Raw genomic sequence first — 24,761 nt, 5'->3', positions numbered from 1 at the left:
GGTGTTGTCATACACCTGGAGAAGTATTTTGGGCAAATTCTGAAGTGGCACTCCTGTCCCCTTTTCACCTCATTTAACATGAGGTGATTTACTTAAAAGGTGTGTTTAACATGAGGTGATAAGTCGGATTTACTTAAAAGGTGTGTGTAACAAAATGAACATCTCAATAGGTGGTCCATTTAAGTCTTGACATATTGGGAAAAAGGCCGATGGCATTACGACTTCCCATCAAACCAACTCCTTGAATGCCCTACTCCACGTGTCCAACTCATTTCACAGAGGGCCAAGTATGTGTTTTTTTTTTCTCCCCCTTGTACTTGATTGATGAATTAAGGTCAACTCAACTTTCCTTTCGACTCGCCCATACTCCGGTCGCCATATTGAGTGGCAGCTACCCCCTTCTCGGATTTGTTCCAACTAGCTACCACACCTGATCAACTGAGCTAATTGATCAGTTCAGTGATTTCCTAAATTCAACACACCTGGTCTTCCAAGTTGATTAAATCAAAAACATGACCAGCGTTGCTTACCCTTGGTCTACAGGTAACGCTAACATTTGGGGATTTTTTTCCATAGCATTTGCTATTATTGTTGCTTGTCTGAAAATCATGAACTTTACTACCAGTACATATGATGTCCTCCAATATTTTTATTTATTTTTCCTGTTGAAAACTTATTACAGTAAAGTACACACATTAAAGGGTAAACACATATGTTTTAAGCAATAACAACAACAACAAATTTGACAATTGAAAACTTCAAGGAGTTGGGCAGGGTTGTCAAACTCATTCCATGGTGAGCAGAGTGTCTGCAGGTTTTCCCTTTAAATTAAGGCCTAGAAAACCAGGTGAGTTCCTGAAAGTAAACACCAGGTTATTGGTGATTTAAGATGATATTTTCCAAAATGTCACAGCGCGCTGACAAAGAGAAATCTTATGGCTACCTCCTCAGCTAGCAATGCTCAGGCATCATCTAATGTCATTACACAGGAGGCAAATGCTTTGATTGACAACTGTCACAACTATACTGGTCTGACAGACTATGACACTTTGCGTGTCAGATGATGATTTTCCTTCTTTGCCTATAACCCCAAGCAAACCTCCAGCTTCCAAGAAAGGCATGTTTGAACTGGGCCCAGATGCCGCTGCCAATAATGATGTTATCGCCACTCTTTCCAGGCTCATCAATGCAAGGTCCGATACCATAGAGAAAATGGTTGGCGACAACGCAATGAAAATCGAGGGCTTAAAAAAAACATTTGACTTCGCATGCATGGAAATCAAGAACGTTAAGAAGAAGGTCGCCCACATTGAAAAGCATGTCGAAAGATGGACTTGTGCCAAAGAAGAATCGCGTAACTCGAAAGCTATTCCAGACGGTGGAATCTAAGACTGTATGGAGTTCCCGAGGCGTGCAACAAGAGACCATCAAACGTGCTGCAAGAGCAAATTAAAGTCTGCCAATCTATCCTACCTGTGGAGAAGGCTAAGCTAGCAGATGTTGTCAACACTGTACATCGTCTCGGCACGAGAAGGCAGGGTGACTCCAAGCCCAGAGGTGTCATTCTCCAGTTCACATCATGGATCTACAGGGATGCCATTTGGAAAGCAGACAAGAAATCTACTTTCCTAAGCGATAACAATCTGCGGTTTGCTGAATACCTCTCGAAAGCAGACAGAGAAAGGAGAGAGAAACTCTGGCCAGCTGTGGAAAAAGCATGAAAAGAAGTGAAAGCGGCTTACTTCATCGTAGGGCGAGCTTTCATCAACTGATCCGAAATCAACCTTACTCCTTGAACTGTTGGTCAACATAGGCTACCTAGATGTCTACCTCTGATGTGAGCAGATCCCACTCCCGGCTCTAAGGTGATATAACCTTCGTTTTAACTGCACAGTACTACTGGAGTATTGGATATTTACTATTTCATTTGTTCTCTCACTTCTGATATTTTTTACCTGCAGTATAGTCCGTGAGCAAGCTCTTTGTTGTTTTTTGTTCTGGCGGTTAGCTTTTATGCTGAACTACTCTCACTCAATCATTTATATCTATATGGTGTGCAACGCTGGTTTCCTTTCATTCTTATTTGATTTGCGATTGTTGTTTAGCTCGTTGTACTTTGTTCAAAATTCCACTTTGTCGTTGTCTATAGTTTCACTCAGTGCTAGGGGGTTAAGAAATATTGTAAAGCGCAAAGCCTTATTTTTATAAAACAGATTTGTTTTTTTCAAGAGTCTCATTCAGTTGCTACCGACGTCAACTTCTGGAGATCTCAGTGGGGTAATGATGTATGCTGCCCTACCAAGCGAAAAGCCATTAACTGCTCATAGCGTGGAACTGAGAAAAATGGCTTTTATTTACCTTGGTTTCACAGTAACTTTATGCAGTTACTGCTAACATTACCGCCATTTTCTCCAAAACACAATACAATAGAGGCAGTATATTTGTCCAGGTGATTAAGCATGTATTTAATGTAGCAAAAATGACTAACTCATTTTTTGACCAAATGAGCAGCTACTGCCTTTTTGCTTGGTAGGGCAGTATGTATCTCATGGTTTTGAACTCTCTGCTGGAGTTACCACTCTAAAGAACCAATTCAATGGAAGTATTTTGCACTCTGACTCTGAACCTTCCGGTCACTTTCTTTGTCTTGTTATCAACTGTAACAACATTATCATTATTATTACCAACATTTATGGGTACAATTCCAAACTTGAAATTGATCACTGACTTGAATCCTTAGAAAAGCGTATTCTCCATTGGCTAACCAAATTGCCTAATGCTTTACTTAAAGTAGGTGGGGATTTTAATATTTCTACAAATAATTATTTGATAGATGGCCTCCGGGAAAGTCCACTTCTATGAATACAAGTTTTAGGCAGTTTATGGAAAGGTTTGATATTATAGATCTTTGGAGAGTAAAGTTTCCTAATGACAAGTCTTTCACTTGGAGTAATAAGGAACGCTCCAGACAATCAATCATAGATTTTTGGCTGGTGTCTAAATGTTTTGATTAACAGTGTATTTCTGTTAATATCCTGGCCACTCCCCTTACTGATCATAGAGCTATTTATATTGACATTGAACTTTTTATCACTGGTAATGGCCTTGGCAGAGCATCCTACTGGAAGCTTAATAGCTCTATATTAAAACATGAGTTGGTCAAGATGGAAATAAACAATTTCATTACACACTTTTGGAACAAAGCTATAAATGACAATTCATACATTAAATATGAGAATGGAAAATATTTAAGAAAATATGGAAGTTTTCTTGCCAAGATGAGGAGAGCTGAAGAAGAAAGTGTGATTACAAAGATCACCTCTCTTGTTCAAAAGCCTGTTGAAAGTCTCTGAGGAGGACTAATCTGTTCTGAGTTACAAAACAAGTTGGATGATATGTATAAACTGAAAGCAGAAGGGAGCCTTTGTCAGATCTAGGAAGAAGTGGCTAGAGGAGGGTGAACAAAATTAATCTTGTTTTTTCCTGTTAGAAAAATACCACTCTAAAATAATACAATTCAACAACTAAATATTAATGGTCTCATCACAGATGATCCCAAATTAATCTATAACTTTAGTTGCAACTTCTACAGTAATTTATATAGTTCGTATTGTGAGGTTTCCTCAACAATTTAGTTTTTTTTACTCTCTGGGGGATGTGAAATCAATTTGGGAAGCTGAGAGGGAACAGTGTGATGACTCTATTATAGTTGAAGAGATCATTTATTCTATTGAACACCTTCAAAAGAATAAGTCTCCTGGGACTGATGGTATATCTGCTGAGTTTTACAAAACCTTTTCTCAACAGTTGGGCCCCATTTCTGTTGCAGGTCTTTTCTGAAAGCATTGCAAATAATGCTCTCCCATCCAGTTTGACTCAAGGTCTGATTATATTAATATCTATGCCCAAGAAAGACTTGCTTCTCCTCGATAATTGGTGTCCAATCTGTCTGCTCAATAATGACTACAAAATCTTATCCTCTATATTCGCAAAAAGAATGAAGGCAGTATTGGACTCAGTAATAGAAGAGACCCAACCTGGCTTCACGAGAAATAGACATATATCTAATAATATCCGACTGGTGTTAGACCTTATTGACTATTCTGATCTAATCCTCAGAGTTTTATTGTCTTCTTAGACTTTTATAAAGCTTTCGATACAGTGGAACATGAGTTTCTATTTCTCTCCCTTGAGAAATTTGTTTTTGGGGAATTATTGTAGTACTATTAAAACTCTTTATATGAATGGGAACAGTACCATTAAATTAAAGCATGGCACTTCTCCTAGATTTGAAAAAGGGAATTAGGCAAGGTTGCTCAATTACGCCTTACCTCTTACTGCTTGCTGTTGGGTGGTCCTTTGCTTGGGGTGATGTAAGTTTCCTTCAAGAACCTTGGTATAAAATTATTTCGTAATAAAATGCAATTGCAGACAGATTCACATACAGAATACCTCAATCCATAGTAAAGACCTGTGTGGCGAAACAGGAGACAACAGTCTTTATACTAGTTGGTGTGGATAACCTACCGTCAATCCTACATTAACATTGTTGCATTGGATTAGATACAAAGTATCTAAGATGAGAAAAACATGTCTGGACTGTGGTTTCTCGCTCTACTATAAGCCATCAACCACACCTGTGTAGTCTCAGGCACTTTGCTACTTTCGGAACATCTCGGCCTTGAGGCTGCATGACTATCAGCAGGTGCAGGCAGTTCTCAGCCTGAGAACTAAAGCAGTACATCTCCATTACCCAGTACTTTTCCATCATTGCACATTGCAAGCATATAAGGTTATCACATATATACAGTAATCATGGCATTGGTGTAGCCCCACACCTGACCCCCAGGGTAACCCCCAACACTAGGTAGTCTCATATAACCATGTACAGAAATCGATGTTATCAATCAATCAATCAATCAATTTTATTTTATATAGCCCTTCGTACATCAGATAATATCTCGAAGTGCTGTACAGAAACCCAGCCTAAAACCCCAAACAGCTAGAATGCAGGTGTAGAAGCACGGTGGCTAGGAAAAACTCCCTAGAAAGGCCAAAACCTAGGAAGAAACCTAGAGAGGAACCAGGCTATGAGGGGTGGCCAGTCCTCTTTTTTTTATTTTTTTTTTATTTAACCTTTATTTAACCAGGTAGGCAAATTGAGAACACGTTCTCATTTACAATTGCGACCTGGCCAAGATAAAGCAAAGCAGTTCGACACATACAACAACACATAGTTACACATGGAGTAAAAACAAACATATAGTCAATAATACAGTGAAAAAAAAAAAAAATAGAAAAAAAAATAAGTCTATATACAATGTGAGCAAGTGAGGTGAGATAAGGGAGGTGAAGGCAAACAGATATATGTATAAATAAATAAAAATATAAAAAGGCCATGGAGGCGAAGTGAGTACAACACAGCAAGTAAAATAAAAACTAAAAAAAACACTGGAATGGTTGGTTTGCATTGGAAGAAAGTGCAAAGTAGAGACAGAAATAATGGGGTGCAAAGGAGCAAAATAAATTAATAAATAAATACAGTAGGTAAAGAGGTAGTTGTTTGGGCTAAATTGTAGATGGGTTATGTACAGGTGCAGTAATCTATGAGCTGCTCTGACAGCTGGTGCTTAAAGCTAGTGAGGGAGATAGGTGTTTCCAGTTTCAGAGATTCTTCTGGCTGTGCCGGGTGGAGATTATAACAGAACTATGCCAAGATGTTCAAAAATGTTCATAAGTGACAAGCATGGTCAAATAATAATCATGAATAATTTTCAGTTGGCTTTTCATAGCTGATCATTAAGAGTTGAAAAACAACAGGTCTGGGACAGGTGGCGGTTCCATAACCGCAGGCAGAACAGCTGAAACTGGAATAGCAGCAAGGCCAGGCGGACTGGGGACAGCAAGGAGTCACCACGGGCGGCAGTCCCGACGCATGGTCCTAGGGCCCAGGTCCTCCGAGAGAAAGAAAGAGAGAAGGAGAAAATTAGAGAGAGCCAAGATTTTCAAAATGTTCATAAATGACAAGCATGGTCAAATAATAATCAGGAATAAATCTCAGTTGGCTTTCATAGCCGATCATTAAGAGTTGAAAACAGCAGGTCTGGGACAGGTAGGGGTTCCATAACCGCAGGCAGAAGAGTTGAAACTGGAATAGCAGCAAGGCCAGGCGGACTGGGGGCAGCAAGGAGTCACCACGGCCGGTAGTCCCGACGTATGGTCCTAGGGCTCAGGTCCTCCGAGAGAAAGAGAGAAGGAGAAAATTAGAGCGAGCCAAGATTTTCAAAATGTTCATAAATGACAAGCATGGTCAAATAATAATCAGGAATAAATCTCAGTTGGCTTTTCATAGCCGATCATTAAGAGTTGAAAACAGCAGGTCTGGGACAGGTAGGGGTTTCGTAACCGCAGGCAGAAACAGTTGAAACTGGAATAGCAGCAAGGCCGGGCGGACTGGGGACAGCAAGGTGTCAGCATGCCCGGTAGTCCTGACGTATGGTCCTAGGGCTCAGGTTCTCAGAGAGAAAGAGAGAACGAGAGAATTAGAGAGAGCATACTTAAATTCACACAGGACACTGGATAAGACAGGAGAAGTACTCCAGGTATAACCAACTGACCCTAGCCCCCCGACACATAAACTACTGCAGCATAAATAATGGAGGCTGAGAGAGGAGCGGTCAGGAGACACTGTGGCCCCATCCGAAGAAACCCCCGGACAGGGCCAAACAGGAAGGATATAACCCCACCCACTCTGCCAAAGCACAGCCCCCACACCACTAGAGGGATATCCTCAACCACCAACTTACAATCCTGAGACAAGGCCGAGTATAGCCCACAAAGGTCTCCACCACAGCACAACCAAGGGGGGGCGCCAACCCAGACAGGAAGTTCACGTCAGTAACTCAACCCACTCAAGTGACGCACCCCTCCTAGGGACGGCATGAAAGAGCACCAGCAAGCCAGTGACTCAGCCCCAGTAACAGGGTTAGAGGCAGAGAATCCCAGTGGAGAGAGGGGAACCGGCCCTGGAGAGACAGCAAGGGCGGTTCGTTGCTCCAGAGCCTTTCCGTTCACCTTCACACTCCTGGGCCAGACTACACTCAATCATATGACCTACTGAAGAGATAAGTCTTCAGTAAAGACTTAAAGGTTGAGACCGAGTCTGCGTCTCTCACATGGGTAGGCAGACTGTTCCATAAAAATGGAGATCTATAGGAGAAAGCCCTGCCTCCAGCTGTTTGCTTAGAAATTTTAGGGACAATTAGGAGGCCTGCGTCTTGTGACCGTAGCGTACGTGTAGGTATGTACGGCAGGACCAACTCGGAAAGATAGGTAGGAGCAAGCCCATGTAACGCTTTATAGGTTAACAGTAAAACCTTGAAATCAGCCCTTGCCTTAACGGGAAGCCAGTGTAGGGAAGCTAGCACTGGAGTAATATGATCAAATTTCTTGGTTCTAGTCAGGATTCTAGCAGCCGTATTTAGCACTAACTGAAGTTTATTTAGTGCTTTATCCGGGTAGCCGGAAAGTAGAGCATTGCAGTAGTCTAACCTAGAAGTAACAAATGCATGGATTAATTTTTCAGCATCATTTTTGGACAGAAAATTTCTGATTTTTGCAATGTTACGTAGATGGAAAAAAGCTGTCCTTGAAACAGTCTTGATATGTTCGTCAAAAGAGAGATCAGGGTCAAGAGTAACGCCGAGGTCCTTCACAGTTTTATTTGAGACGACTTTACAACCATCAAGATGAATTGTCAGATTTAACAGAAGATCTCTTTGTTTCTTGGGACCTAGAACAAGCATCTCTGTTTTGTCCGAGTTTAAAAGTAGAAAGTTTTCAGCCATCCACTTCCTTATGTCTGAAACACAGGCTTCTAGCGAGGGCAATTTTGGGGCTTCACCATGTTTCATTGAAATGTACAGCTGTGTGTCATCCGCATAGCAGTGAAAGTTAACATTATGTTTTCGAATAACATCCCCAAGAGGTAAAATATATAGTGAAAACAATAGTGGTCCTAAAACGGAACCTTGAGGAACACCGAAATGTACAGTTGATTTGTCAGAGGACAGACCATTCACAGAGACAAACTGATATCTTTCCGACAGGTAAGATCTAAACCAGGCCAGAACTTGTCCGTGTAGACCAATTTGGGTTTCCAGTCTCTCCAAAAGAATGTGGTGATCGATGGTGTCAAAGGCAGCACTAAGGTCTAGTAGCACGAGGACAGATGCAGAGCCTCGGTCTGACGCCATTAAAAGGTCATTTACCACCTTCACAAGTGCAGTCTCAGTGCTATGATGGGGTCTAAAACCAGACTGAAGCATTTCGTATACATTGTTTGTCTTCAGAAAGGCAGTGAGTTGCTGCGCAACAGCTTTTTCTAAAATTTTTGAGAGGAAGGGAAGATTCGATATAGGCCGATAGTTTTTTATATTTTCCGGGTCAAGGTTTGGCTTTTTCAAGAGAGGCTTTATCACTGCCACTTTTAGTGAGTTTGGTACACATCCGGTGGATAGAGAGCTGTTTATTATGTTCAACATAGGAGGGCCAAGCACAGGAAGCAGCTCCTTCAGCAGTTTAGTAGGAATAGGATCCAGTATGCAGCTTGAAGGTTTAGAGGCCATGATTATTTTCATCATTGTGTCAAGAGATATAGTACTAAAACACTTAAGTGTCTCTCCCGATCCCAGGCCCTCGCAGAGCTGTGCAGATCCAGGACAGCTAAGCCCTGGAGGAATACGCAGATTCAAAGAGGAGTCCGTAATTTGCTTTCTAATGGTCATGATCTTTTCCTCAAAGAAGTTCATGAATTTATTACTGCTGAAGTGAAAGCCATCCTCTCTTGGGGAATGCTGCTTTTTAGTTAGCTTTGCAACAGTATCAAAAAGAAATTTTGGATTGTTCTTATTTTCCTCGATTAAGTTGGAAAAGTAGGATGATCGAGCAGCAGTGAGGGCTCTTCGGTACTGCACGGTACTGTCTTTCCAAGCTAGTCGGAAGACTTCCAGTTTTGTGTGGCGCCATTTCCGTTCCAATTTCCTGGAAGCTTGCTTCAAAGCTCGGGTATTTTCTGTATACCAGGGAGCTAGTTTCTTATGACAAATGTTTTTCGTTTTTAGGGGTGCAACTGCATCTAGGGTATTGCGCAAGGTTAAATTGAGTTCCTCAGTTAAGTGGTTAACTGATTTTTGTCCTCTGACGTCCTTGGGTAGGCAGAAGGAGTCTGGAAGGGCATCAAGGAATTTTTGTGTTGTCTGAGAATTTATAGCACGACTTTTGATGCTCCTTGGTTGGGGTCTGAGCAGATTATTTGTTGCGATTGCAAACGTAATAAAATGGTGGTCCGATAGTCCAGGATTATGTGGAAAAACATTAAGATCTACAACATTTATTCCATGGGACAAAACTAGGTCCAGAGTATGACTGTGGCAGTGAGTAGGTCCAGAGACATGTTGGACAAAACCCACTGAGTCGATGATGGCTCCGAAAGACTTTTGGAGTGGGTCTGTGGACTTCTCCATGTGAATATTAAAATCACCAAAAATTAGAATATGATCTGCTATGACTACAAGGTCTGATAGGAATTCAGGAAACTCAGAGAGGAACGCTGTATATGGCCCAGGAGGCCTGTAAACAGTAGCTATAAAAAGTGATTGAGTAGGCTGCATAGATTTCATGACTAGAAGCTCAAAAGATGAAAACGCCATTTTTTTTTTTGTAAATTGAAATTTGCTATCGTGTTAGAACTGTTAACCATTCACATATAGGTAGTATAGTAATCATCCTCTGGGTCAGTTGGGCAAGCAAGAGGGTCATAGATGGGGTCAACACCAGTGGCATCATAGTATTCATCATAGGAGGCAGGTAAAGCCAAAACCATTAACTTCTTTGGGACAGGGGGGCAGTATTGAGTAGCTTGGATAAAAAGGTGCCGAGAGTAAACTGCCTGCTACTCTGTCCTAAAAGCTAGAATATGCATATAATTAGTAGAGTTGAATAGAAAACACTCTGATGTTTCTAAAACTGTTTGAATGATCTCAGGCAAAAACCTGAGAAAAAATACATTCAGGAAGTGGGAAATCTGAGGTTTGTAGTGTTTCAACTCTTTGCCTATCCAAGATAGTGGAAATGGGGTCATGTTGCACTTCCTAAGGCTTCCACTAGATGTCAACAGTCTATAGAACCTTGTTTGATTCTTCTACTATAAAGGAGGGGGAAATGAGCGGTGATTGAGGTCTGGCAGAGTGCCACGAGCTGGTCACGCGCATTCACATGAGAGGTAGCTTGCGTTTCATCGCATTTCTGAAGACAAAGGCATTCTCCGGTTGGAACATTATTGAAGATTTATGATAAAAACATCCTAAAGATTGATTCTATACTTAGTTTGACATGTTTCTACGGACAGTAATATGACTTTTCGTCTGAACTTTCCCCTGGACCTGCCAGCGTGTCGTCAGTTTGGATTGTGTACTAAACGCGCAAACAATTGGAGGTGTTTGGACATAAATGGTGGACTTTATCGAACAAATCAAACATTTATTGTGGAACTTGGATTCCTGGGAGTGCTTTCTGATTGAAGATCATCAAAGGTAAGTGAATATTTATAATGCTATTTCTGACTTTGTTTCCACAACATGGCGGATATCTATTTGGCTTGCTGGGCTCTGAGCGCCGTACTCAGATTATTGCATGGTGTGCTTTTTCGGTAAAGCTTTTTTGAAATCTGACACAGCGGTTGCATTAAGGAGAAGTTTATATAAAGTTCTATGCATAACACGTGTATTTTCATCAACATTTATAATGAGTATTTCTGTAAATTGATGTGGCTCTCTGCAAAATCACCGGATCTTTTGGAAGCAAAACATTACTGAACGTAACGCGCCAATGTAAACTGCAACTTTTGGATATAAATATGAACTTTATCGAACAAAACATGTATTGTGTAACATGAAGTCCTATGAGTGTCATCTGATGAAGATCAAAGGTTAGTGATTAATTTTATCTCTATTTATGCTATTTGTGACTCCTCTCTTTGGCTGGAAAAATGGCTGTGTTTTTCTGTGGCGATGTACTGACCTAACAATCGTTTGGTGTGCTTTCTACGTAAAACCTTTTTGAAATCTGACATGTTGGCTTGATTCACAATAAGTGTATCTTTAAAATGGTGTATTGATTTCATGAAAGTTAAATTTTTCTAGTAATTTATTTGAATTTGGTGCTCTGCATTTTCACTGGATGTTGGTCATGCGGGACGCTAGCGTCCCACATATCCCAGAGAGGTTAAACCAGGCAGACTTCTTCACTCCCCATTTACCAAGACAACAAAAAATCTGAACACGGCAAAAGCCTATTAACACAGGAACTACAAATGATAAGATGCCCATAACATTTCCAAATTTCACAGTGAACCATTTACCCATCCTGGTCAGAACATCATCGTCACTAGGGCTGAGAGTATTAGAGACTTTAGACATATCAAGCAGGATTTTGGTCATGTTATCGGGGGAGTCAGGAAGTAACATTACGCATTCGTCATCGAGGTCCAGCAGGTAATCCAAAGCCAAACTGTGCCTAGCCGTAACTGCCTTAAGATTCTGGACATCTAGGCAGTACTGGCTACAACTCTTGCAGGTCAAATTAATATGAGCTTGTAGCAAGTAAGTCAAATTATTAATCCATTTACCTAAAATGGATACACCAATGCTAGGAATAATGGAGATACCGAATATCTCAGCTGGTTTAAGGACATGGCCATACGCCTCATTGTTAATTGGAATCAACCTTTTCATACGTGTGGAAATGGAATCAGTGGAACGGTTAGTTAGTATAGCAGATGTGGGGTCTGAGAGCATTGGTAAGAGTTTCATTGAGGAAACAACACCCGCTGCAGTTATTTGGAATTACCAGATAACCTCTACCGCCGCAAATCCACATAAACCCCCAGGGTGATCCCATACCATCGTTTAGAGCAAGATAGATCACTCTAGTAATTAAATATGAGACATCCACTAAATGCCACCCATAGGGTGTGCTAAAATTTTGCCTGCGCTCTTCTTCAGGGAGGTAGCCTGCATATGATATGCACTGTTACACACAGCCACACACACTGTTACACACACATTGTTACAGATACATAGTGGTGGAACACGTTCTTCCTTCAGATTCTCTAAAATTGGTTCAGCCACAGTGGTCCCCAGGTTTTCACTCCAACCATACATTGTTGGGTGAGTACATATAAGCCTTTTCCTAACTCTTCCAGTTATCATCATCCCGGGGATTATGCTGTGGCCAAAACCCACGAGTTACAGTCCCTATTCTATCCACAGATTCTGGATTCCCATTTGTCAAACACCCTCCCCAGATCTTGTATCCCCCAGTCCCTTTCGATACGTTCTTATTACCTTGATCAATTAGCTCATGTCCATTAAAGAGTCCTATGGTACAATTACTCTGGCTCAGCTTGTCTTTTGCCCTCCTCATAAAATACAACATTCCACAGGCCTGATCTGTCTCTGCCATTGGTCTACTCATTGAACCAAACAACTCTCTCATGGATTTGGGTTTAGACAAAATTAACACCGCAGTCCCGTTTGGGGACACTTTTCTACCTAAGTCTCGAACAAACTTTACCCACGTGTTGACAGGGCCGGCTTCACCCACACAAACAAGTAGTGTGGATAGAGCCAACACAATCAACCACCAACGACCACATGCTGTCATCTTCCCTCTCTTATACCCCTTAAGGGTTTGTGTCACATGTATGACGCTAGAGTGACGAAGCAGGTATGGGGAGTCTAACATTTAATATAGAACGAACATGGAACGAGACAGTGTCCTGCTGCTGGGTTGTTGCCCTCCTACGGCCTCTTCCACGTCTCCTGATGTACTGGCCTGTCTCCTGGTAGCGCCTCCATGCTCTGGACACTACGCTGACAGACACAGCAAACCTTCTTGCCACAGCTCGCATTGATGTGCCATCCTGGATGAGCTGCACTACCTGAGCCACTTGTGTGGGTTGTAGACTCCGTCTCATGCTACCACTAGAGTGAGAGCACCGCCAGCATTCAAAAGTGACCAAAACATCAGCCAGGAAGCATAGGAACTGAGAAGTGGTCTGTGGTCACCACCTGCAGACTCACTCCTTTATTGGGGGTGTCTTGCTAATTGCCTATAAATTTCCACCTTTTGTCTATTCCATTTGCACAACAGCATGTGAAATGTATTGTCAATCAGTGTTCCGTCCTAAGTGGACAGTTTGATTTCACAGAAGTGTGATTGACTTGGAGTTACATTGTGTTGTTTAAGTGTTCCCTTTATTTTTTTGAGCAGTGTATTAATGCAGCAGCGGGGAGCAGAGCAATGGGACTGACAAATATAGGGGAGGTAATAAACAGGTGATGAGTGATTTTAGCGGCAGGGTAGCCTAGTGGTTAGAGCGTTGGACTAGTAACCGAAAGGTTGCAAGTTCAAATCCCCGAGCTGACAAGGTACAAATCTGTCGTTCTGCCCCTGAACAGGCAGTTTAACCCAACTCATTGAAAATAAGAATTTGTTCTTAACTGACTTGCCTAGTTAAATAAAGGTAAAATAAAAAATAAAAAATATCGCTGACGCGCGTGACGAGGGAGTGCAGGTGTGTGTGTAATAGATGGCAGGAGTGCGTGATGCAGGGCATGCTGGCGCCCTCAAGTGCCGGGGGGGAGCGGGAGCAGACGTGACAGTTTGTTTATTTACAACATAACCTTGCTGATCATGTAAAACAGTTTGTTCTTCAGGGCTTTGGTCTTGCCCTTCATCTTTTTCAAGTCTTTGGTCTTGCCCTTCATCTTTTTCAAGTCTTTGGTCTCGACTCACATCTGCTTCTGCCTCTTGTTTCAGACTGTCTGGCTTTTCCTTTCTTGTCTTTCTGCAAGATCTATCAAATCCATGGCAAGATGGACAAATGGTCCTCTTGGCGTAGGGAAGTGACCTGGTTTCCGAGGTGTTCCTTTGGCATTGTTAAATTGCATGCACGTAGCACATCGAAACAAACTGAGTCAAATTTGGACAAATCCAATCCAAAGAAATGGCCTCTATCATATCCCCCCTTGATAAATGGGCCATACCATGGGCCACCTGGCAAACAGAGGTGATAAGACAAGCTGGCATTCACTGTCTGCCAGACAGTCTGTCTCCAAATTTGAGAAACTGTGTCAAGTTTACAACCCCGCTGTTGTCATACCAAATGAGAACCAACATCCAAAGCCTGTTTAGATGCCAAATCATCAGTGTCTTTCCCAACAGTAGCAGAGAAGAACATGGAGTGGCTATGACAATTTGAGGCGGCTAATTTAGCAGCCTCATCTGCCATGGCGTTACCCATACTCACACAATCTTTCCCCCCAGTGTGAGCAGCAACCTACACAACAGCCAAAGCAGAGGGCAGCATCATAGCCTCCAAGAGATCTAAAACCATAGTTCTATTATGAATAGGACTTTTACAAGCATTGTGAAAACCCCTATTTCTCCAGACACCACACCAGGAGAGACAAACCTCTATTGCAGAATCAAAGAAAAGTGTAACCCTTTTCCCTTCTCTCATTTTACAGGCAGTGGTTAGTGCCTAAAGTTCAGCCTGTTGAGCTGAGAAAGTATCTGGTAATGGTTGTTGTATGTGAGTGGTTCTATCAATTGTCACAATACCAAACTCTGCATGTTTCTTCCCTGTAGTTTGTTCTATATATGCAGAACCGTCAACGAAAAGCCCCAAGTCAGCATCATTCAGGGCAGTGTCAGAGGTCAGGCCCAGCCTTTGTCATGGTGATTTTGTTTTAATCAGGTTCTATGTAATGTGGACTGAGTGACTTATCTGTATGGTACTGTAGAAAAACCCAGTTCTATCCCTGTATACGGGTAGTAGAACCTAACATAGGATGATATTACCAACACAGTTCTATTTTCTCTAACCCCTCTTCTTCTTTAATTTCACTTAATTTAATCACTAACCATGCTACTGTAAATGGTTCCACATATGTGTGGTAAATAAAATACAATTGAAACCAATTGTGGTTAACTTAAGTACGGGTGTCTCCCTGTCTCCTCTCTTGTGGATGTAATGGAAGAGTAAACTCACATGTCTTTCCCAATACGCAATTTGCAAATGTATCCCTTCTTGTACTAGTCTTAAAGACTTGTTGTCTATACCAGTCTAGATTTATTTCAGCACAGCAATTCTTGATATTGACTAGCATATATCCATTCACTGTTATCAAATACACTCAACTCATACAACAATTGTCCCACACCAAATCTATAAACCCAGCAATTGTACATATATCAAAACCAAACCAATGTCTTCCCTCAGGTAAGAACACCATACACAACCATTCTTTAAAAACCTGTGCCTTCCCTCAGGTAAGGACACCATGCGCAAATAACACTTTCAATCACTTGTCACCCAGTACCTCAGTACTGACTTGGTTCATTCTAATCTATAACCAAGTTCCTCACACAAGGTTCCATTAGACCCTCAGGAATTTCTAACTATTACACCTGGCATTCTGTGTTATTTATCACATATACATCATATTACAGTGCTTTTTCTAATTTCAGACTTTTGGTTTAACAGGCGTCTGCTTAACTTATAATTTGATGAGCTGCAGAGTGGGATAAAGATCATCCAGACGCAGTGGTCACCAACTCCTGGCAAGCTCGCCAAATGTTGGGTGGTCCTTTGCATGGGGTGATGTAAGTTTCCTTCAACAATCAGTCTTCCAGATGGATGACACAGGAACCTTGGTATAAAACTCTTTAGTAATAAAATGCAATTGTAGACAGCGATTCACATACAGAATATCTCAGTAGTCACATACAGAATATCTCAGTAGTGGAGAAGGGGAAAAGCTTCAAGTTCCTCGGCGTACACATCACTGACAATCTGAAATGGACCACCCACACAGACAATATGGTGAAGAAGGTGCAACAGCGCCTCTTCAACCTCAGGAGGCTGAAGAAATGTGGCTTGTCACCCAAAACCCTGACAAACTTTTACAGATGCACAATCGAGAGCATCCTGTCGGGCTGTATCACAGCCTGGTACGGCAACTGCACCGCCCTCAATCGCAAGGCTCTCCAGAGGGTGGTGCGGTCTGCACAACACATCACCGGGGGAAAACTACCTGCCCTCCATGACACCTACAGCACCTGATGTCACAGGAAGGCCAAAAATATCATCAAGGACTACAACCACCCGAGCCCCTGTCTGTTCACACCACTATCATCCAGAAGGTGAAGTCAGTACAGGTGCATCAAAGCTGGGACCGAGAGATTGAAAAATAGTTTCTATCTCAAGGCCATCAGACTGCCAAACAGCAATCACTAACTCAGAGAAGCTGCTGTCTACATTGAGACCCAATCACTGGACACTTTAATAAATGGATCACTAGTCACTTTAAACAATGTCACTTTAAACAATGTCACTTTAAATAATGCCACTTTAATAATGTTCACATATCTTACATTACTCATATCACATGTATATACTGTATTTTATACCATCTATTGCACCTTGCCTATGCCGCTCGGCCATCGCTCATTCATATACTTATATGTACATATTCTCATTCACCCCTTTAGATGTGTGTATATTAGGTAGTTGTTGAGGAATTGTTAGATATTACTGCACTCTCGGAACTAGAAGCATAAGCATTTCGCTACGCTCGCATTAACATCTGCTAATCAATTGTATTGTATTGTATTGTGACCAATAACATTTGATTTGATTTTGATTTGAAGGGGCAGGGGTGACAGGGGTAGCTATAGGTAGCCATACACTTGGGTGCACGGAACCAATGAGATGTTCGAGAAGACAGGCTACAGGCTATGTGCACACTGCCCACAAAATGAGGTGGAAACTGAGCTGCACTTCCTAACCTCCTGTCTAATGTATGACCACATTAGAGACACATATTTTCCTCAGATTACACAGATCCACAAATAATTCAAAAACAAACAAGATTTTGATAAACTCCCATATCTACTGTCTACTGGGTGAAATACCACAGTGTACCATCATAGCAGCAATATATGTGACCTGTTGCCACAAGAAAAGGTCAATCAGTGAAAAACAAACTCCATTGTAAATATAACCCATATTTATGCTTATTTATTTTCCCTTTTGTACTGTAACCATTTGTACATCGTTACAAAACTGTATATATACATAATATGACATTTGTAATGTCTTTGTTCTTTTGCAACTTCTGTGAGTGTAATGTTTACTGTTCATTTTTATTGTTTATTTCACTTTTGTATACTATCTACCTCACTTGCTTAGGCAATGTTAACATATGTTTCCCATGCCAATAAAGCCCCTTGAATTGAATTGTTCGAGGGGGGAGCAGGGGTGTTCATTAATGTACCAATGGAATGCTTGAGGGGGGAACTACCGAATTGCGGGCTGCAGTTGCGCACAATTGGTCAGGTCTCAGGTTGGCAGGATGTCCATACCCCAGTGCACTGTTTGCCGGTTTATCGATTTGTTGTGCAGCCCAATCAGCCACGCAAAACGGTCTTGAGTGACAACAAATCTGCCATAAATTATTCGCCTTCCATACACACACACACTCACTCCTTTCGACACACCCACTCGCCTATACTCTCGGCCGCAGTTAGCCATATTTGCGAAATCCCTGCTGTAGACTATTTGTCTGAGTGAGTCACAAGCACTGGAAATTAAGATAATTTAGTAAGAGATCAGTTATTAAAATGGGCAATTCCTAATCAGAAAAACTGAAATAATCGCAGATATAAATGGGTCTCGTGCCCGGCAAAATAATGGCACGTCGTTGTTTATTATGACGTCACGGCTACCATAGCTACGGGGAGCTTTGCAGCTGTTCTCCGAATGAATACAGTCAAATGCTACTAGCTAGCTAATCCACTCACTGAGCCTGAACAGGAGCCACTAGCTGAGCAAACCATGGTAAGTACCCTGCAATATGATCAACATAAAGTTGGAATTGAGCTATATGGCTAAATGCAATATCGTATGGGCGAAAGTGTAACGTTAGTCAGTTATCCAAAAAGTGCGACGCGACTAACTTTAACGTAGCTTTCTAACAGTTAGCTAGCTAGGGTTAGTAACGTTAGCTACAGTACAGTACAGCCTGTACCTGCCAATACGGTCTGTACCTGGCAGGGCATGCTTATTGTCATTCATGTAAATAATTAATTACTGTTGTTACTGTCAGAACATAACTTTATAACAAATAATACCATGTATTTTTTGTCAAGTAAGGTTACGCATAGACAAGCTATAGCTAGCTAATAACAGTGACAACGTTTCAAATGTTATGGACACATTTTTAACTTGTGATTGGTAATCAGTTATCTAAACTAACAAGTACGGCTTGATACCATATTACTGATTCCTGCAGTAATAAAGTACCCCAAACCTTTGAAAATACCTTAATCCTCCAAGCTGAATACAGAATCACCTGTGACACGTGTAGTCTCTCAATTTATTTAGCTAGTCCTAATTCTTGTTGCCTACTCAGATTGCATGTAATCTACAGTGATTGTGACATTAACTATATCACAAGGATGTGGCTAGAGAATCTGCTGTCTATTTAGTTGGCTGGATCAAAAAGTACAGTGACAGCAGTGAATAAGAAGACCTCTTAAGCCTCCCTCAACACTGGAAGAGTCTTCTTGCTGTGCACATGTCTCAACTGTCCAATCAAAGGTGGTGTGAAAGTAGGCCATGGCAAGAGGCTAACAGTTAAATCTGTGCTCTTAGTGCTTCTTGCCTCCTGCACACAGAGCTCGGGCTCGTCTTGATTAATCTGTGCCATGCCAAACCCAATCACACCAGGGCGTTTCGTGATTGGCTGAGGTTGCCCGCGGCCCCTGGCCTCTGGCCTCGCATTATTTCTGCCCTGGTGTGTTGGCTCTGTTATGCAGTAATGTGCTTTCAGGTAACCCTGTTAACAGAACAGAAGTTGTTTGTAGCTGGACCACCTGCTGTTAATTATGTTTGAACATAATGCCTTGTTGCCTAGGTTCTTATTACATTACATAGCTATAACCTAAGTACCAACTTGTGCTGTTTGTCATGATGTCACCTGACCTGGATGTGTGATGCACTGCAGGGTTTGCTGTCGATTCTGCGAAGACTGAAGCACTCTCCGGACCAGGAGGTGCGGTTACTGTTGCTAGGGCTGGACAATGCTGGCAAGACCACCCTGCTTAAACAGCTGGCCTCAGAGGATGTCAGCCACATCACCCCTACTCAGGTAAATGTACTGATATACACAGTATTAGGGAGTAATTGATTACATGTAATCAGTTACATATTATCTTATTAGAAAAAACAGTACTTGCAATCAGTTACGTTACCTTTAAGAATATTGTAATCAGATTACAGATACTTTTGAAAAACTAGATGACTACATTGATTACTTTTAAATTCAGAAATGATGTAGCCAATAAAAAATAAAATGTAAAAAAATGCAGAGACCACTATGACGACGCACCAAATGCATTTGATGGATCCTTTTTGTGATCTTCTAATGCCTCTTAAGGGGAAAGTAATCAAAAAGTAACAGAAAGTTAACATATTACATTACTGTGTTTGGGTGTTCTAAAATATACATTACTGAATACAATTTGACAGGTAACTAGTAACTGTAATAGATTACATTTAGGAAGTAACCTGCCCAACCCTGGATATAGACAATAGCATAAACACAGCTCAGACACTCATGAAAGCATAGTTACACATGCTCACAGTGATCACAAACTGTCCAAAGCATTGCATTAATGGGCACTCTCCTCCTCTGTCCACAGGGATTCAACATAAAGAGCATGCAGTCCCAGGGATTTAAGCTAAATGTTTGGGACATTGGAGGCCAGCGCAAGATCCGCCCGTACTGGAGGAACTACTTTGAGAACACAGACGTACTGGTGGGTCCAAAAAGTATTCTGACCACAAATAAATGGAGACAGAAAGCTTTATACGGTTGAACCTATCTGTCACTAATACTCTCCTCTGTCCATCTTTGTCACAGATCTATGTGATTGACAGTTCAGACAGGAAACGCTTTGAAGAGACCGGTCAGGTAAAGTGTCACCAGTCTATAAAAATGCACAATGTTCTATTCAGCTGTCTTCTGATATCCCTATTTTGATGCAGTTATTGATTGAACCTCTCCCCCACCCTTTTCTTACACACACACACACACACACACACACACACACACACACACACACACACACACACAAACACACAGGAGCTAGCTGAGTTGATGGAAGAAGAGAAGTTGAGCATGGTGCCACTGTTGATATTTGCCAACAAGCAGGACCTGATGACTGCGGCTCCTGCATCAGAGCTAGCTGAGGGCCTCAACCTGCACACCATCAGAGACCGGGTATGGCAGATCCAGGCCTGCTCTGCAATTACCGCAGAGGGAGTACAGGTATAAAACACACATCTACGGTAGTTTAGACATTTTTGCAAATGTATTAAAAAGAAAAAACTGAAATATCACATTTACATAAGTATTCAGACCCATTTCTCAGTACTTTGTTGCACCTTTGGCAGCGATTACAGCCTCGAGTCTTATTGGGTATGACGCTACAAGCTTGGCACACCTGTATTTGCAGATCCTCTCAAGCTCTGTCAGGTTGGATGGGGACGTCGCTGCACAGCTATTTTCAGGTCTCTCCAGAGATGTTTGATTGGATTTAAGTCCGGGCTCTAGCTGGGCCACTCAAGGACATTCAGAGACTTATCCCGAAGCCATTCCTTTTTGTATTTTTTTTTTAATAAATACTTTTGTATTTTTTACCCCTTTTTCTCCCAAATTTCATGGTTTCCAATTAGTGGTTATAGTCTTGTCTCATCGCTGCAACTCCCGTACGGACTCGGGAGAGGCTAAGGTCGAGAGCCGAGCCGTGTGTCCCCCGAAACACAACCCAACCAAGCCGCAGTGCTTCTTGACATAATGCCCACTTAACCCGGAATCCAGCCGCACCAATGTGGCGGAGGAAACACCGTACACCTGGCGACCACGTCGGTGTGCACTGCCCCCGGCCCGCCACAGGAGTCTCTAGTGTGCGATGGGACAAGGACATCCCTGCCAGCCAAACCCTCCCCTAACCCAGACGATGCTGGGCCAATTGTGCGCCACCCCATGGGTCTCCCTGTCGAACCCAGAATCTCTAGTGGCACAGCTAGCACTGTGATGCAGTGCCTTAGACCACTGCACCACTCGGGAGGCCTCGAAACCACCACTGTGTTGTCTTGGCTGTGTGCTTAGGATTGTTGTCCTGTTGGAAGGGTTGTTGTCCTGAGCGCTCTGGAGCAGGTTTTCATCAAGGATCTCTCTGTACTTTGCTCCATTCAACCTGACTAGTCTCCCAGTCCCTGCCGCTGAAAAACATCCCCACAGCATGATGCCCCACCACCATGCTTCACCGTATGGATGTTATCAGGTTTCCTCCAGACGTGACGCTTGGCATTCAGGCCAAAGCGTTCAATCTTGTTTTCATCCGACCAGATAATCTTGTTTCTCATGGTCTGACTGTCCTTTAGAAGCCTTTTGGCAAACTCCAAGCTGGCTGTCATGTGCCTTTTACTGAGGATTGGCTTCCGTCTGGCCACTCTACTATACATCCTGATTGGTGGAGTGCTGCAGAGATGGTTGTCCTTCTGGAAGGTTCTCCCATCTCCACAGAGGAACTCTGGAGCTCTTTCAGAGTGACCTTCAGGTTCTTAGTCACCTCCTTGAACAAGTCCCTTCTCCCCCGATTGCTCAATTTGGCCCGGGCGGCCAGCTCTAGGAAGAGTCTTGGTGGTTCCAAACTTCTTCCATTTAAGAATGATGGAGGTGACTGTTCTTGGGGACCATAGATCTGTGCCTCAACACAATCATGTCTCAGAGCTCTACAGACAATTCCTTCAACCTCATGGTTTGGTTTTTTATCTGAAATGCACTGTCAACTGTGGAACCTTATATAGACAGGCCTTTACAAATCATGTCCAATGAATTGAATTTCCCACAGGTGGACTCCAATCAAGTTGTAGAAACATCTCGAGGATGATCAATGGAAACAGGATGCACCTGTGCTCAATTTCGAGTCTCATAGCAAAGGGTCTGAATATTTATGATGTAAATATGTTTTTTCTGTTTATCATTTTTTATAAATTAGCAAACATTTCTAAAAACCTCTTTTCGCTATGTCATTATGGGGTAGTGTGTGGATGGATGAGGAAAAATATTAATTTAATCGATTTTAGAATAAGGCTGTAACGTAACAAGATGTGGAAAAGTCAAGGGGTATAAATAATTTCAGAATGCACTGTACACACAAACTGCCCATACACTACATTTGCACACAACACACACATACTGTACGCACATTTAGAGAGCCTCATAGACACTGATTGCACACTAATGTTTAATACTGTGCCGATGTAATATGAGTCTGTTTACTTACTTTATAGGATGGCATGACATGGGTGTGCAAGAATATAGCAGTTCGTAAGAAGTGACGCCAGGGGCATACTTATTCCCAAAGACTCAAACGAAGGGTAGGAGGTGAAAGGTGGAGTGGTGTTCATTATCAAAGCTTTTGACTTGCTGTCATAATATGTTTTAAAAGTATTGTGATATTTTTTTATATAGATCATGAGCCAGGTCAATGGAGTAAATACTTTAAAGGGAAACGTTCTGTAATGTTGACATTACCAGCATTTTATTAATGCTTCGAGTTGTATATACTGTATATACGTTATTTAAATATTTTAATTATTGAGATATTACTCACCTGTCATTTCTGTGTGCTTACTTTTGCCACCTTTTTGTAATAGTCAGGAGGCTTATTATGAAGATGTCTACATTATGAAAGTCGTTTTTTAAGAATGAACAGCTGAATAGACACTACCCACTGGGCACAGACATCAGTTCCAACATCTACTTTTGATTTACATTTGGTTGAGTTGTCAACTAACATGAATTCAACGTGAAATTAATAAAAACTTTCACCATGTCATTGGATTTAGGTTAAAAGTAGGGTGGAAAAAAACACAACATGCCCGGAAGTTGATGACATTTCGTTTTCCACGTTGACTCAACGTCATCACATAGATTTTTGGGTTGAAATGATGTGTAAACAATGTTGATTCAACCAGTTTTTGCCCAGTGGGTACTTTGTTGCGTGTATGTGATTGAAACTCTGTCCTTAGTACCAGTGGGGCAAGGAAATATCCTGCTCTGTATCAGTAACCAGGTTTCCATCCAACCATTTCATGCTGATTTAATTACCTGAAGAATGAACAAATAAAATGTGGTTGTTCAAAATGGTCTGATCTTTTTGTGACGGTAAAATAAATAATGTGAGAAATGGCAGTTGAAACGCCTTTATTCGCAAATATTGATTTAATAACTATCATATCGAAGTAAACTTGGAGGTCCTCCCAGTATGACTCAGGAAAGCATGCCGTTTGTTAGTCTAGAGATTAAATAAATTATGATGAATTTTACAGGGTTGTGAAAGTGCACGGTGATGAGCTTGATGCACCTTTTCAATAAATATTGAGGGTCTTATTCTGGTGACATGATGATCGATGCTTGGCTACCATTTAACAAACAAATTTTATCGCTCTTATTATCCATAATAATCTCATCGTGTAGGTAGCCGACCCACACTGTGGGGCAAATTTGCTATAAGGCTAACGAATCCGTTTTTGTGACAAAAACATCATTAGAGTTGAAAGTGTGACGGCAAACCATTTAACTTGTATTTTTTCTTCGGTACATGGGAATTTAACCGCAAAAGTTATTTTATGTGCAAATCAAAATCAAATTTTATTTATCACATACACATGGTTAACAGATGTTAATGCGAGTGTAGAGAAATGCTTGTGCTTCTAGTTCCGACAGTGCAGTAATATCTAACAAGTAATCTAACAATTCCCGAACAACTACCTAATACACACAAATCTAAAGAGGTGAATGAGAATATGTACATATAAGTATATGGATGAGCGATGGCCGAGCGGCATAGGCAAGGTGCAATAGATGGTATAAAATACAGTATATACATGTGATATGAGTAATGTAAGATATGTAAACATTATTAAAGTGCCATTATTTAAAGTGGCTAGTGATTGCGTCTCAATGTAGGCAGCAGCCTCTCTGAGTTAGTGATTGCTGTTTAGCAGTCTGGTGGCCCTGAGATTGAAAAACAGCTTATATCTCTCGGTCCCAGCTTTGATGCACCTGTACTGACCTCGCCTTCTGGATGATAGTGGTGTGAACAGGCAGTAGCTCGGGTGGTTGTAGTCCTTGATTATATTTTTGGCCTTCCTGTGACATCGGGTGCTGTAGGTGTCATGGAGGGCAGGTAGTTTGCCCCCGGTGATGTGTTGTGCAGACCACACAACCCTCTGGAGAGCCTTGCGGTTGAGGGCGGTGCAGTTGCTGTACCCGGCTGTGATACAGCCCGACAGGATGCTCTCGATTGTGCATCTGTAAAGGTTTGTCAGGGTTTTGGGTGACAAGCCACATTTCTTTAGCCTCCTGAGGTTGAAGACATGCTGTTGCGCCTTCTTCACCACATTATCTTTGGGGGTGGACAATTTCAGTTTGTCTGTGATGTGTATGCCCGGGAACTTAAAACTTTCCACCTTCTCCACTGCTGTCCCTTCGATGTGGATAGGGGGGTGCTCCCTCTGCTGTTTCCTGAAGTCTACGATCATCTCCTTTGTTTTGTTG

At 41.8% G+C, this 24,761-nt stretch overlaps 1 protein-coding gene across 3 annotated transcripts; it reads left to right on the top strand.

Annotated features, from left to right (window-relative positions):
• Positions 1-17,618: 17,618 nt before the first annotated feature.
• LOC129863921 (ADP-ribosylation factor-like protein 3) lies at positions 17,619-23,393 on the top strand. 3 transcript variants are annotated; one of them, XM_055936348.1, is made up of 6 exons: positions 17,619-17,965; positions 19,134-19,277; positions 19,831-19,947; positions 20,052-20,102; positions 20,274-20,459; positions 22,490-23,393. In XM_055936348.1, exons 1-6 carry the CDS (start codon positions 17,963-17,965, stop codon positions 22,535-22,537), a joined length of 549 nt encoding a protein of 182 aa, XP_055792323.1. In that variant the 5' UTR covers positions 17,619-17,962; the 3' UTR covers positions 22,538-23,393. The 3 variants fall into 3 exon arrangements, with proteins under 3 accessions (XP_055792323.1, XP_055792320.1, XP_055792322.1); XM_055936345.1 differs by lacking the exon at positions 17,619-17,965 and having other exon boundaries at positions 19,116-19,277; XM_055936347.1 differs by lacking the exons at positions 17,619-17,965; positions 22,490-23,393 and adding an exon at positions 22,048-22,483 and having other exon boundaries at positions 19,116-19,277.
• Positions 23,394-24,761: the final 1,368 nt, after the last annotated feature.

This window comes from Salvelinus fontinalis, chromosome 10 (genome assembly GCF_029448725.1).
Source record: "Salvelinus fontinalis isolate EN_2023a chromosome 10, ASM2944872v1, whole genome shotgun sequence".
Classification (NCBI taxonomy): Eukaryota; Metazoa; Chordata; class Actinopteri; order Salmoniformes; family Salmonidae; genus Salvelinus; species Salvelinus fontinalis.
Note: the sequence above shows the minus strand (reverse complement) of the source record. Positions and strands in the feature narration are given on the sequence as shown.